General features: G+C 42.6%; 2 protein-coding genes across 3 annotated transcripts; one reads left to right on the top strand and one right to left on the bottom strand.

Annotated features, from left to right (window-relative positions):
* The first annotated feature begins 1,200 nt into the window (after positions 1 to 1,200).
* fdx1b (ferredoxin 1b) lies at positions 1,201 to 4,383 on the top strand. Its single transcript, XM_047020158.1, has 4 exons — positions 1,201 to 1,666; positions 1,889 to 2,016; positions 2,378 to 2,507; positions 2,879 to 4,383. The coding sequence occupies exons 1-4, from the start codon at positions 1,503 to 1,505 to the stop codon at positions 2,982 to 2,984; spliced, it is 528 nt and encodes a 175-aa protein (XP_046876114.1). The 5' UTR covers positions 1,201 to 1,502; the 3' UTR covers positions 2,985 to 4,383.
* On the bottom strand, positions 3,755 to 14,849 carry arhgap20b (Rho GTPase activating protein 20b). 2 transcript variants are annotated; one of them, XM_047020156.1, is made up of 15 exons: positions 14,452 to 14,849; positions 13,309 to 13,391; positions 11,800 to 11,964; positions 11,535 to 11,684; positions 11,243 to 11,284; positions 11,014 to 11,098; positions 10,817 to 10,891; positions 10,485 to 10,551; positions 9,649 to 9,834; positions 8,913 to 9,088; positions 8,360 to 8,521; positions 7,909 to 8,009; positions 7,029 to 7,218; positions 6,298 to 6,403; positions 3,755 to 6,116 (listed from the first exon to the last, which is right to left on the bottom strand). In XM_047020156.1, the coding sequence occupies exons 1-15, from the start codon at positions 14,524 to 14,526 to the stop codon at positions 4,474 to 4,476; spliced, it is 3,306 nt and encodes a 1,101-aa protein (XP_046876112.1). In that variant the 5' UTR covers positions 14,527 to 14,849; the 3' UTR covers positions 3,755 to 4,473. The 2 variants fall into 2 exon arrangements, with proteins under 2 accessions (XP_046876112.1, XP_046876113.1); XM_047020157.1 differs by having other exon boundaries at positions 13,309 to 13,453; positions 14,452 to 14,713.
* Between the last annotated feature and the right edge of the window lie 228 nt (positions 14,850 to 15,077).

Genomic DNA, 15,077 nt, shown 5'->3' with positions numbered 1-15,077 from the left:
TGTCGTTGACAATTTAATACCACACGGCCGCAATACCTTTCAGGGACACTAGAGGGTCCAATACTATTATTTTCCGCAGCACAATTTAGCACAATCCACACCTAATCTTTCTAAATATGTCTTGATTGTCCTATATTCATATTGACAACCACATACAGACATACCAATGGAGGCAAATCTAATTGTCTTTCATTAACCTTTATTAATGCAGGCTGTTCTCTTTTTCAATGACATTTACTTTGTAAATAGTGATTCCTTTGAATCCTTTCTCATTTCAACCGATAGCACAAAACACTTTAATTACACAGAGGCGGCACATTTTTATTGACAGAACATTTAAGTTCTAGACAAAACAATCTTTATTAGGGGCTGTGAAAAGCCCCCTAGTCGAGTGGATGTTGTGTCACAGAACCCTCCTCTGGCCTTGATTTGGAAGGACAGACTGTTGCATAGCAACCAGTGCACCAATGAAAAAACTGTTTGGCTAACAAAGTGAGATTTTTTTCATCATGTTTTTGATAGCTGACATGTCTCGATATATCTGTCCTTTGTTTTAGCATACAGTATGAACAAACGTAAATGTTACATAGGATGGCAAGTGAATCGTCATCCTGTTTCATCAAAAGAACAAAAGACATCCAAAGAACAGCTGTGAAAATGTTATTCATTCACTCGAAGGCACTTACCTTCTTAAACATAATTTACTTTAAAACTGTTGACAATACCAGGTAGAATGTATTTTGCTATTAAATAGCAGCTACAGAATAAGCAGTTTGTAAGGGGGAGGGCAGAATCTCATCTCACATCTAAGTCCTTCCTAAGAGCCCTGAGAAGCTCCAGATTAAGGCCTTCCAGACAGGAACGCTTCTACCCTCCCTCTCTCTCCACCCCTCCCTCTCTCCCTCTCTCCCCACCCCTCCCTCTCTCCCTCTCTCCCCACCCCTCCCTGTCTCCCTCTCTACCCACCCCTCCCTCTCTCCCTCTCTACCCACCCCTCCCTCTCTCCCTCTCTCTCCACCCCTCCCTCTCTCCCTCTCTCCCCACCCCTCCCTCTCTCCCTCTCTACCCACCCCTCCCTGTCTCCCTCTCTACCCACCCCTCCCTCTCTCCCTCTCTACCCACCCCTCCCTCTCTCCCTCTATACCCACCCCTCCCTGTCTCCCTCTCTACCCACCCCTGCCTCTCCATCCATCCCCCCATTCCTCCCTCGCTCCCCCTTACACACCAATCAATCTATTCCCAGATTGTTCCTCACTAGTGTAACAAGGTGACCATTTATTTCTATCTGGCTGACACGCAACAGCGCAAAGATGTTGACACTGGAGTTGGCCCAACCATCTGTACTGGTCAAATGATGTGTTTGTAGGTGAACATTTCCCAGCCATCTGCTGGGGTTGACTGTGGTGCCTTGACCCCGTATGGAGGCTGAGTAACCCAAGGATACCCGTCTGCAGCAGAAGGCCAGTTATCAGGCGCAGTCCTCAGACACACTGCTCGTCGCCATGGCAAAGTGCTTCCACCTTCGCTCGGCCCTCCTCAGAAGAATGCCTGGTTTGCTGTGGATCTCTGGGATTCAGGGCGGCTGCATCCATGCCCGCATCTGGAACAGTCAGGCCAGAATCCTCCACTCTCAATCAGTTTCATGCTCTGACTCTAAAATCAACAGGTTGGTGGATGAACTGTATGAAATGCAACGCCCTGTAGGAATCTGCATCAGTATTATATTTCTATTTAAAAACAATGGCATTAAAACCATTTGGTGATAAAATACAACATATTTGAGGTGATTTATGTGGGCTAGCCAGGTCGTTTAAACTTCATGCTGACATTTTCACTTTATTTCTAGCTCTGGATAAGAGCGTCAGCTAAATATGATCTGTTTTTACAGTTTGCCAGTAGACAAAGTCACGATTCACTTTGTTAACCAAGATGGCATCAAAACAACCACAGCGGTAAACGAAGGGCAATCTCTGTTGGATGTCGTTGTCAACAAAAACGTGGATATTAGTGGGTTTGGTAGGTAAATTCAAGCATGTTCTACCTTTAATGCCCTTTTAGATAAACAGGTGTGGCCTGATAGAAAATGAATGGATGTGTTTCAGTGCAGAAGCAATGGTGTTGTCCAGTGGAATTTCCATATGGCTGCATGTAGCCTATGTGTGTCGGTGTGGCTGGGGGATGACAGGAAGGAATGGACTGGATGATATGCACATAACTTAATACTAGATTGTACCGCTGTGCACTAATATTATATTTTGCTGCAGATCTGGGGTCTATTCTGTGTTTAGATTAGGAGACAGTACCTGTAGATGTGGTAGATTTGTGATTTTCTGAAGCAGAATCCTCTGAATGAGATCATGTGATCTTGTGATCGTAGGCGCGTGTGAGGGCACGCTCGCGTGCTCCACCTGCCACCTCGTTTTTGAAAAGAAGATTCACGAGAAGATGGAGCCGATGGTGGATGAGGAGATGGACATGCTAGATTTAGCCTATGGTCTCACCAAAACGTATGTTTACTGACAGTTTGATTTTATTAAATACAGTTTTCCTCAGGCTGGGTACGTGCTTCAGAGTTCTTAACACTCCTGGCTCTTGGTGAATTATTGTCATGGTGTGCACACATTGTGCCTGAGTTGTGAAAAACAAAAAATATCTGTTATCTTTTTTAGAAAAGCACAAAATCGATATTTCTATGACTGGTGCTTTGTTTTTGTCCATGAAACATCCCCTACAGAAACAGGAAACGTTTTGTATGTGTGTTATTGCTTGAACTTCCACAAATAGTCATGAGGAAACGGTTTAGTTGGGCCTCTAACGTAAGATGGTATGTTGTAGAATCTACGCGCTTGAGTTTCACGCACGAGCCTGTGATTGGCAGGTCTCGTCTCGGGTGTCAGGTGACGGTTCAGCGGTGGATGGACGGGATGACGGTGTATGTGCCTCGAGAGATGAGGAACGCTCTGGGATCCAAGGACAGCTCGTGAAGTACCGTGAACTGTTTTCTTTTGATGTAGTTTTTCTTCTTTTTTCTTGATCTAATTTTAATAAACCGTTCTTGTCACTGTGCCTGATGTCCGTTTTTTTTGACGATAGAAGCGATTTTACTGCACAGACTTCAAAGCTGTCAAGTGTGGCAAATTCGAAGTTAAGTGGTCAGCTGAGATCTTAATTTTCATCATACAGGAAATGTTAAAGACACAGCTGATGATCACCAAGGCAACAGAGCAGCTCTGACGTTTGCAAAGTCCTCTGTGCATGTGTCGTAGTTGGGCTTTGTGGCAAGCGTTATAAAAATCTAGACAGATATTGGAGAGTATTTTCTCTTCAAATTGCAGTGTGCTTGACATGTATTATATAGCAAGTCATATTTAAATCCATGAAAGCTGGAGACTTGAACACCGCAATTAAATCACCCGTTTATGACACCATCAACAAAGGCTGCACAGGGCCTGTAATGCTTTCAATGTGAATTTGTCATGCTCATCTTGCAATATTGGTGGTTTAACAAATGCTAACTTTGGGAAATATGGATTGCAGCCAGTATTGCCTCACTAATCAAAACATTGGCATATATCTTTTTTATTGTGATTCTCATGTATGACTCAACGATATGGCTTCCTCATGTTCATTATATAGAAATTATGCAAATAGTTTTAGGCCTAATTACATTGTATAAATCAATCAGTTTTTTGATGATGAAGACTGAACATACAAATAATATGTTGACTAAAAATGAAAAGATTGGAAAGACAAATAAGTTCAGAATGATTTACTCTTCAAGCAGTGCTATAACAGTTTGCTTGTATACAGGAGGACAACACTTTACTGCTGGGGTTAACAAACATCTTAGCCTACTTATAGTAAATAGATTGATTCATCATTTACAATTAAATAACATTGAAATTTTGGAAGTCACATACATGTATTCACAGAGTTTATAAATAAGGTAATAAAAACCTTGTTTTATTTGAAAATTTCCTTTACAGAGAACTATTAGTATGAACATTTCCTGTACACAAGTCATGTATTATCTGCCTATTCAGTCCCCTACTATTTCCAGTGAATGTGATTAATTTGGGTCTGTGTTCATAATAGTGTTTGATTGTGCGTTCCGTCTTCCCCTTGCAGAAAGACTTTCAGTGTCAGTAGTGAATGCTAGAGAATGGTTGTCATTTTCTCATCTTCATCTGTAAAGATGTGTTGTTGAAATATGCTAAATCTGACTGACTTCACATGCCATTTACATGACCTGTCATCACAAAATATATGTTTGGAACGTGAATTGGAACCACAGGGAGCCAAATCATCTTGGATTTGTAGTGTCATAAACTTAAATGGTTTATTTTACATAGAAGAACCTTCTGGACTCCTCTAGTTCTATGTTCATACCTGGAATGTTAATTTTTTCTTCTCCCCTTTTTTCTATTTACCTTCTCGTAACCATGCCACACCTAACAACACTCATTTCACCCTCTACACAAATGAGTCCTCTCCCTGCGACAGCTTCGAAGGTTTCTCTTTTTGATCAAACATTTTACTTTGCCGCTGCTGTTTGCTCAGCAGCAGTTCTTTTTCAATCGCTTTTGCGTCAGTGTTACAGCTCTTGCTATCGCTATAACTGAAGTACTCCCTGACTGTGTTTCTGACTGTTGCCGGCAGTTTAATTCTAATTGTGTGACTGATGGAGCTTGTAGCCTTGGTGACAGTTTTGGAGGACAACTGTGGAGGGGGATTGCCTCTACCCAGCTGTCCTAACATTACATGTCCGTGGGTCAAACTGGTTTGTAACAATGCTACTTTGTCATCTCTGGCATTGGGAGGCTGTCTGGTTGAAACAGATTGTAGAACCAGGGAACTGTTCTGGCTGTAGAACACAGTTTGGGGAATGTGGAGCTTGACTGTTTTGCTCAGCAGCTCAACATCCTCTTGCCGTTCTCCCCTTGTGTCGGTCACCAGAGACACTCCACAGACACCTTCAAAGTGGTCGGACTGGCTTCTCACCAGTGCTGCATTTGAAGCTGAGAGGAATGTTATTTTGGTCCTATTCACTTCCTCTCTGTTGTTTTTTCCATCAACCTCCACATTGGCAGTTTTTTTCAGTTGAATGTGAGCGATTGATGTTTTCTCTGAGGTCACAGGGGCTTCGTTCTTCTCCTTCCAGTGCACCTGCTCTTCTCCCCTCCTGAGAGAGTCCTCTCTCTCTCTACTCATCAGATGAAAGTCAGGCTTTTGTCTCCCTTTTAGTTTGAAGAGACTAGGCGATAGAAGATTAGGCTCCTTACTATTCTGAGTGCATGTGGACTGGTAAAACTCTGTCTCACCTACACCTTCTTCCTCCTCTTCATCATCCTCGTTGCACCACTCCAAATCCTCCGGCATGGGGAACGCAACGCTCCAGTCTTTCGGGAACTTCTTGGGAGTGTCAGGTGTCAGGGGGCGTAGGCGTGCTGAGGAGCCAAAAAGGAAGGGGAGGGAGCTGCCTTCGCTGGGAAAGGACAGCGAGTCGGAGCAGAAAGCACTGTCTATGGAGCTCAGAGACGAGCCAGAGGGGGAGGTGGCTGTGGACGAGAGGCTGGAGACACTCGACCTACTGGAGGTCAGTAACCGCTGGGCGTGGTGCCAGCCCCTGGAGGCAGCCTGTGGAGACCGCAGGAAGGTAGACCGGCCACTGACAAGCCTCGAACCGTTGGCCCTCCTCAGCTCCTCGCCAGGGGAGACGGGAGGGTGCTGACCACACATCATAGCAGCATCACAGCTGGACTGGCGGGCCACGGGGATGTGGATCCTTGCGGGGAGCTGGGGGGAGCCAAGACACACGCTGGGCTCAGAGGCACAACGGTCTCTGGCTGAGGTGAGGCCCCAGGGGGTCACCAGGGAGGAGCTGCTGGAACAGGCAGACATCTCCTTTATATTCTCCCAGCTACACGCGCCGTCCTCGTTGATGTGTTGCCTTTTCAAAAAGTCAGTTCCGTCCAGGAAGTCGAAGAGCTCTTTATCCTTCTTCAAGACCAGTTTTCTTACAGGCACGAGATCTGCTTTTCTCTCTGAGGAGGGAGAAATGTCTGGCCTCTCTGTGTCCCAGTCATCTAGACTATAGAGCTGCTGGCAAGACTCCACTTTAATATGAAAAGGGTAAAGAGAGATGATAAGACCAGGAGTAAATGTTCACACACACACACACACACATATGTATACAGTATTTAGAAAGGGCATCTATACATCTATATTTATATATATACCGTTTTAACAGTATTTCTTAAATTGAAGGATAAACTTATTTTCTGTCTAAGGCCTCACCTTTCGATGTTTCAGATTCAATCTTTGGTTCAGTAAAAATTCTCTGAACATCATCTCCAAATATAGTTGGAGTATTTTCTATGAGGAGTTGGATGAGAGCTGCAACCTTGAGAGAATTCAAAACAGAAGACGAGTGTTCCTAAACAGTCGAGATATAACATGTTCTCACCAGAACATGCCCACGTGGGGAGTGACACAGCTCATACAGGAACGTTGCCAAAAAAGTCTGTGGTGTTGACGCACTTAGAACTTACAATTGATGGCGAGAAGTATTACAACACTGCATTAAATGTATGTATTGCAATACATAATGTATTGCAATACATACATTTGTATATGTATTGCAATTGCAATACATACATTTGTATATGTATTGCAATTCATTATGTATTGCAATACATAATGAACTATAATACATAATTAACTATGATACATAATTAACTATAAAACATAATTAACTATAATACATAATTACGTCCAAAATTGTTATGTACGGAGGACACTGGGTTTGCCATAATCATAACATAACTGAGACTGACAGATACCACAATGAACAGCTGGTTGCATTAAGTATATTTCCTATGGACACAAGAGCAAGAGACTTTCAACCTAATCTTTTACTCTGGTGGAAGTTGAGGAGGTGTCACGTTTTCAGAGGAGCAGAATAACTGTGTGTTTGAAGTCAGTTTACTCTGATTGGAGGGTGTGGTATCATGATGAAGTGTCTCTACCTTCTTGGTGGACTGGCTCTCTTCTTCTGGCTCAGTGGGTCCTGGGGGCCACAGCATGTTGGGGGCAATGCACAGGGCTAGGTTGAAGGCGTTCATCTGGTTGTTTTGTGAGTGTTCCTGAATGTGGTAGAGAAGGCCAAACAGGTAGCGCAGCAGGGTGATGTTATCAGCCGGCAGCTTCCTCAGCAGACTGTGGGGAGGTGAAGGAGATGTCAAGACACTGGCAGTGGGAAAAAACAACAGAATATGTGAATAGGTTGGTGAGATGTGCCTCTGTGAGGAAGAAGACGAGCTTGGTTTTCATTCAAACCTTTCGTACCCCATCATACGTATTGTGCTCCGGGCCAAATGAGAAAACACAAATTATTGCCAAACTGAATCTTAATTAGGAAGGTGTCGAATTCGAGGGAGCTCAGATGCGATGTGTCAAATGTCAGTTCACAACAAATCTGTGTGGGCCGGGGGCCAACTCATTTCCTGAGATGAGTCACAAGACAAGTCCTAATATTCCCACAAGAACTGCTTCAATCTGAGCCTGCAGCTGACATTCAGACCTTACGAAGGAACACGCGTGTGTGGGAACATCTGTAAACCCCTTTGTTTTCATGCACCTGGATTGTATCTCCAACTGAACAACTCACATAATGGCTGAGTCCACAGGTGTGTTGAAGGCATTAATTAAGTTCCAATTATGACATGAACTCTAAACATACACCAATATGATTTGGATTTCGAGCTTTAAGACAGTATTGCGGTTGCTTGTCCTAACTATGGGATGCAGAAATCTCCACAGAGTAGAAACTATTCCAACTTTCAAGAACTGAAATTCTTCAGACTCTGTAGAGATTTCCAGCTAGATAGTTTATCAAGAAGCCTTTACCTTTGTATCATCTCAATCTTATCCACACCCTCCAAGGCCTCCATCCACTGTCCGTAGAGACCAGAACTAAGCACACTGCCAGGGAGGTTACGAAGAAAGTCCTGTTGAAAATCCGTCTCGGTTAGTGTCTAAAGAGCAGCATGAGGAACATGAGGATAAGAACTTCTGCGCTTGTCTGCACTAATCAACTCCACACTGTTCCCTGATCAGTCCTACCTGCTGATCTAAGACAAGCAACCAGCTGATTAGAGTCGGTACTTTTGTTTTATTTACCTGCGTCTCTGTATTTTAATTGTATTATTCAATTTTTATTGTGTTGTGAAGCACCATAGGTGTTGCAGTTTTGCGCAAATGGCGGTATTTATATAAAGTCTGATTTGATTCGATTGCTGTAACCCTGACTGTACTCATCCACCGTACCAAACCAAAATCGGCATTATGGGGCACTCACAGTTAGGACGGCTGCAGCCACAAACACAGACTCCCCCTCCAACTGAACTGTGCCTCCCGAGTTCAGTTTCTCCTTCAGCTCACGGCATGTTTTAGCGTTGGCTGAGCGACGGAAGATCCCTGTCGTGTTTGCTCCCTCGTGGTACAGCAGATACAGCATGTCCTTTACCAGGAAAGCAAAACAGAGTCAAGTCAGACAGAAATGTAGATTTAAATTTCTATAACGTTTATTTGTGCACAAGATACAGCTACGTTTATGGACTGCTCTACACTGTATAGCATTATACTGTATGTGAAATGTGAACCTAAACGACAGTATTTAGTTTTCTGATGTTTATTTCATTTTGTTCATTGTAATGATCTTCTGATTTCATAAATAATTCATCTCAGCTGCCATTATGCATAGTTGGATTTACGAAAAAAATTACATTTGGTTGAACCTCCCCTGACTCTAAATTTGACCAGGATCGTCCTCATTGCAAGAAATGTCTTTATGATTGGCTCTGGTTATGCATCCGTAACGAGAGTTAGTAATGCCATTCACTTCCTCTCACCATGATTGGTCTGGGGAGGTTTCCATGGTGACAGATGGAGGACAGCGACTGTCCGAAGAGCTTCTGAGAAGAAGCTGAGGAATGAGGAAGTGCTTGTGAGGGGCTGGGAGTCCCGCGTCTCAGAGCCCAGTCTATCAGAGACTTCCTCCTCTTCACGTGTCTTTGAGAGGAATGTGCTGAAAGCAAAATATTATTATTATCAGCACCAAAAAAATGTAATGCACAGCATCACCAGATAAATGTTGTACGAAATTCTGAAGTCCTTTAAGTGGAAGATAGATTGAACACACCATTTTCAGATTGCCGTTAAATTGAGAAATGTATTATTAATGAGGAATCTTGTAGGTTAACTTTGTATGCATTGTGGTGAATTTATCAATCCAGTAATGTAAAGGAGATTTCACAAATTTATATACAGCTTATGTTGCCTATACTGTCATGGAACATTGTAAATGCCATAATTTACTAAATTACAGGAAGGAGACTGTGATAACGTCTGTTAAACTACATGTGCTGGCGTGACAGGAAGCTATTTACTATCTGCACTCTAAATAAACCGCTCCCATAAAGAGGGTACGGTACGTCATATCCAAAGCTCGATTTGGGAGGACAAGGAAATTACATTTTCTAAACCTGCAAGATTGTAGCCCTGCATAGCTCAGCGTAATCTGTCATGTTGGTCTGCAGGAATATAATGGTTAGTAGATAAGGAATATACATGATATCGTAGATTCACCTGTTCCTCCCTGACCTCCACTGACAGACTTGGCCCTCAGGATGAAGCGTTGACCAGATGCTTCTTTCAGCAGCTGATCAAGGAAGAGTCGGCCATCCACAGTTGGCAGGTTGGTAGAGATGGTTGATCGCAGCCCGACAGTTTCCTTCAGGCAGTGAAGGATGATGCTGTAGGGAAGCTCATGACCTGCCAACAGACCAATCACGTTCAGCCACATGGAGATTCCGAAATGTCTTCTCTGTTTGGAACCCAGGTAGTAGGAGCATGTGTCAGGAAAGACTGTTTCTGACTGCTTGGTTTTATAACGGTTCTGTTTATCATGGCCTATGTGTCCAATTTTGTGATATCTAGATTTGTTCGCAAATTGGGATTTTTATACATTAATTTAAATGCAAATCATGATTTGCGTGAATACGTTTAGACGGAAATTTCCACTTGGGTGGATTCACATCAATACAAATTATTATTCGTCCGAATTTATATGTAAATTCTCCTTTATATGCATTTATAAAAACATTTCCATGTTGACCTGAGGATCATGGCCATGACAAAACAACTTGCAGTCTTCAGCATTTATTAAAAGACAACCAAGGTCACACATGAATCCTTGGAATCCTCCCAGGGCTTGTGTAGTATTCCCTGGCCATATCACCTGATTATAGATACAAATCTAAAGCACTCTGGAATAATGTGATCTAAAGACATGTGAAATTAGATTCAGAGAGCGAGAGAGAGAGATGGAGAGAGCAAGACATCAAAACTAAATCAGTTTGTGCCTCTGTCCTGTTCATTTTTTGAGATGTGTTTTCTAGGACGACTTGACCCTGAGTGCTCACCGATGAGTTGGTGTGGAGCTTCATCTTTCCCCAGGATGACCCAGAGACGGTAGTCAGCCGGCTGGCCCTGAGTGAGACGGGGAGAGAGAACACTTAAGACTCCAGGCATTAGACACTGAAAACACCTGGGGAGACCACAACCAAAACAGAACACATCCAAAAGGATCTATGGCTCCACTAGTGTGAATCAAAGATAAACATAATTTTGTAGATCAAATTACCTTTATATTTGTTCTTTATTTTTAGCTCAACATGTCTTTTCAAAATATTTATCCTTCTTTTCCTTCAATAAAAACCACTTTGGGATTGAAAATACTGTGAAAGTCACTTACTGAGAGACCCAACTGTTGGGTGACAATCTTAATGATTTTATTTACATCATCTTTGTTGTCCACATTCACGGCCACCTGGTTTAGAGTGAGAAAGATATAATTTGAAATTGATTATGTCTGCCAGATTTCCCAGAGCACGACAGGAAGTCACCGACACTAGATAAAACACCCCCCTGACACCAAGATAAGCTTCATACCATTGCACTCTTTCCAGTGTCCATGAGAACAATTTTCATGTTGACATTATTCGGATATTCCCCTTCTTTGGATTTGTTGATTTGCCTACAGCACACAGCACAGTTAGACACACATAGGGTGTGAAAAAGGTCCCAACTATCGCATGTCTCTAATCGCTGACATTTATACACAAATGCTTCATACATGTTCATTGTCCAACGCTTCATCTATATTGTAGGATTTTCTCACCATTGTAAAGCTAACAGCCACTTCTCCTTTATCTCAGATGAGCTGAAAGAGAGAAGATATAAAAGCTCTTTGTGGTTCTTTCTGGTGCTTCTATTCATGTACAGTATAGTAGGAGAGAACACATCATCCTCCTCAAAAGGGCACGAGAGTCCAGGAGGAAGAGTAGGTGCAGCTGAAGTGTGTTCAGTTCTCTGACTGAAGCCTGTTGTATTCTGAACACAGGAGCAAGTAAGAGCCCGGAAAGGAAAACTGATTTCAGCACAAAAGATGACAAAGAGAAGGTGTCTCGTACCTGAAGGTCACCACGTAATTAGTGACGGGCCAGCCAATGACAAAGGACTGCTTGTTGCTCAGTTTCCTCTCCGCAACCTCCTCCGTGCACGACGACAGCCACATTTCACACAGACTCACTCTCACTTTCAGCTTCAAGCTTGATGACAACCTGGGTCCCAAGGGAAACACACATCCACAATACTTAACCGACAAACACGATTGTGTTTGGGATTTAAGTATAGCTGTGATAAAGTACAAAGGTTTTAAATAAGACGGGAACCCACTTTGATTTAGCGATGATGAGGGTGTCGTTGAAGAGGAACAGGTGTCTCTCCTGAGTCTGCAGGCCTGTGCTTAGCTGCACGCGCTCCTCCATGACAAGCTCTGACATCTGGGACCTCAGGCTTTTGACCTGCCCTGCTCTGGGTGTCGAGGCCTGGGCAGCCTCCCTGTCGAGGACCAACACCCATTGTCAGGACCTCACACATGTTGCGTTGCTGGGACGAATATAATATGAGTGTGCTGATTCAGCAGAAGGGTCTGTAGTCACACACACATGGGCATGTCTCCGTAGAGGTTGCAGTACTTAAAGCTGGATTTTCGTTTATCAAGAAGTGTCAAGTCCTCACAATGTCAAGTACACTGCATGGCAGAACAACCAATTATATATAAATGGGGATTGACAGACTGTTTTATTTCATACTACACGTGTCCAACTATGGGTAATTTTCAATTGAAGTCTCCGATTAGTTGTCAGTGATTTTCAGCTCAAAAGCTGAAAGAAAAAATGAATTAGACGATGATTCATACTGGTCCTGCTGTGAAGGCTTTTCCTTTCAATTGGCTGCAACCACGCTGTGACGAACAGACAGCCAATCACCACCTTGCATAAAACACACTTCAGGGTTTTACAGTCTGTCCACCGTTTGGAGGAGAGTAAGGCCAAAGAGCAATCCAGACATGTAGCCTAAAACGTAGATCAACAAACTACACACACATTAAGGTGAAGAGAGTCTAAATTATCCTTTTTTTTTTTTTTTACTTGGACTTAACCCAGATGGCAAAAGCCCCACAGACGGTATGTTACCAGAGTTGTTTATTTTACCCCTCACTATTTATCTGCTGTTACCATGATAGAGCAGCACTGAGGCCAAATAAAGGCAGGAATTCATCAGACATGGCAGCACAGCAATCCTTACCACGGCTGTGTGCAGTATAATGCGTCACTGAGACAGAGAGCATGAGCAGGACTTGACAGAAAGGGGAGGAGGGTCAAGCAGTCAAAAATGTCAGCCCACTCCAGCCCAAGGACAGTTGAATATAAAAGTAAAAAGTAACAGATATGTGATTTGATGGAAAAACATTCAAATGTTAGTCAACACTGTAGCCCAAAGACAGTAGAATTGTCACACTATGATTATCTGTGAGCACAGACAGTCTCCTCAGGCTGAGGTGTATCCATAGGCTTATGAAACTACGCTGTGAACAAATATGTCCAGTACCAATCTTGCTCTGCAGAGAGATGACGGCCTAATTGATGACAGATGCAGTAATGTTCAGTGGCCTGCACAAAGTTGACTTTAAAACAAACAGTATCACTTGTTTTTCAATAACAGTTAGCTGACATGGTTGACTTGATTGTTTTTCTTGTCAGATGAGGTAGTCATGGCGAAATGCAGGAAAAACACTTGATCTCTGAGATGAGAGCGATGAAGCTGCTAACACAAACAGAACAAGCTGGAAGCGGCGTGTGAAGACGGATAGATGAGGAAGCAGAGAGGTTCATGTCTGACCTGTTGTGGCCCCGTGGTTTCCCAAACGCCTTAGCGATGGCTGACTGGCCAGTCTGTCTTCTCTGGAGCGTCGTTTTCATTTTCTGTGAGAGAACAGATGAACAAGAACTTTCCTGGAAACACAAGCTCTTGGATCACTGGAATCCTTCAGAACAGATGAAGTTGTAAATATCGTTTGACGTGTTTATTCTCTCACAACTAAATATATTGAGATATATTTGACAATAGTGCTGGTTTCTCTCACACGTTTCCATCACACAGTAGTTGTTGATTAGGACTACACACATTTTGAATACAATCTGGATGTCTGACACAATAGTTCGGGAGTTTAAGTCACATTAAGCTTTAAGCTCTTTTAACATTGTGTCTGTATGTCTTTTCTATATTACACCTGTTTTCTAACAAAAGACAGAACACACCGACAACTGCTGATTTTATTTAAAATGTTTTTCTTGTAAGAATTATAGTGATTAAGCCAAACAAAGCCAGTGTTTTGGGGACATTTTCACAACATTGAATAAGCTTAGAGATTCAATAGAGAAAACTGAATAAACAAGCAGATGCCATAAACAAGATGGGAAAAAACCTTGCAATTGCAGACATTACAAACCCATCTATTTGACACGACTGTCATGAGCAACGCATGTTTCATTTCCTGAATGCAAGGTATGGGGAGACGCCTGTCAAAGCAAATGACTGGCACTTTAAAGCATTGTGGGAAACTATGCATTGCTGTAGCATCCTCAGTGTCTCACACAGAGGAAAATGATTTCTCTAGACCTCTCAGTCTGCCATCTTGCTGACAGGTGCCCTGCAGACAATCACCTACCCTAAAGCCACCATGTGCAGAACTGCATTGTTTACTATTTCTTGTGGTAATAACATTGACCTTCTTATGAGATATGTCGTCGCTGTTGATTTGGATGATAAAAGTGTCAGCTAATGTGAAAATCTCTGTAAAGCACTGTAAAATGTACTTTTACCTGGCACTGGCTGGCACTGGTAACAATGTGGATGTAATATATAGTACCTGGTCCTATCACAGTCATGACAACATACAAAATAATGTCTAATGGAAATTAAATCATGGTTTGACAGAGATTTTATCAAACCAATAAAAAATTGTAATAAATTGCAACTTGCCTTCTCTTTGTCTTGAATACTTGACTCATTGCTGTTTGCTTTGGAATGGGGGCCAACACTTTGTTGAGGGGTCATCTTTAGCTCAGAAAAAGTCCAACTAATTCACATGCTGTGTTATGTTCTGCTGATCTAAGATACCTATCTAATCCACCAAAGATGAAAAAGAAGTCTATTGCTGATACATTAAAGTTTCTAAAAAGAAGATTGCCTCAGAACTACTTGATGTGACAGAATGATGAGTCTGTCTCAAAGTCCCTCGGAGAGAGCCACTGTGAGGTTCAGGCAATCTTTTCCTGCCCTCCTCCCAAATCCCATCTCTTACAGGGTTGGGTCATTCCCTCCTTGCTGACTAAATAAGGATATTCCAGCCATGACTCCTCACAGTACAGTACCCAATGTGAAACATGTAACACTGTTTCTCGAGTTACAGTTCATTCTCTGCTCCTCCCCCAGGAGGCACTGGTACACTCAAACTATGTTTTCATTCTGTACAAGTGAGTTCTACATTAATAAAATGTACAACTGATGATATTGAGGACAAAGTAGGCCTAATAAACTAAAGACCAAAGCACCTACTTTGACAAAATAATCTAGAAGCCCTGTGATGTTTCAGCAAAACCCCAAGT

The sequence above is a fragment of the Hypomesus transpacificus genome, chromosome 5 (genome assembly GCF_021917145.1).
Source record: "Hypomesus transpacificus isolate Combined female chromosome 5, fHypTra1, whole genome shotgun sequence".
NCBI lineage: Eukaryota > Metazoa > Chordata > Actinopteri > Osmeriformes > Osmeridae > Hypomesus > Hypomesus transpacificus.
Note: the sequence above shows the minus strand (reverse complement) of the source record. Positions and strands in the feature narration are given on the sequence as shown.

What these genes read in the sequence shown, in the direction of transcription:
- fdx1b (XM_047020158.1), top strand. Translation starts at nt 1,503, where the DNA reads ATGGCAAAGTGCTTCCACCTTCGCTCGGCCCTCCTCAGAAGAATGCCT. An exon ending in CGTGGATATTAGTGGGTTTG is followed by an intron (nt 2,017 to 2,377) that starts GTAGGTAAATTC and finishes TTGTGATCGTAG; the next exon opens with GCGCGTGTGAGGGCACGCTC. An exon ending in GCCTATGGTCTCACCAAAAC is followed by an intron (nt 2,508 to 2,878) that starts GTATGTTTACTG and finishes TGTGATTGGCAG; the next exon opens with GTCTCGTCTCGGGTGTCAGG.
- arhgap20b (XM_047020156.1), bottom strand. Translation starts at nt 14,526, where the DNA reads ATGACCCCTCAACAAAGTGTTGGCCCCCATTCCAAAGCAAACAGCAAT. An exon ending in TGGCTGCAGCCGTCCTAACT is followed by an intron (nt 8,010 to 8,359) that starts GTGAGTGCCCCA and finishes GATTTTCAACAG; the next exon opens with GACTTTCTTCGTAACCTCCC. An exon ending in AGAGCCAGTCCACCAAGAAG is followed by an intron (nt 6,404 to 7,028) that starts GTAGAGACACTT and finishes AATTCTCTCAAG; the next exon opens with GTTGCAGCTCTCATCCAACT.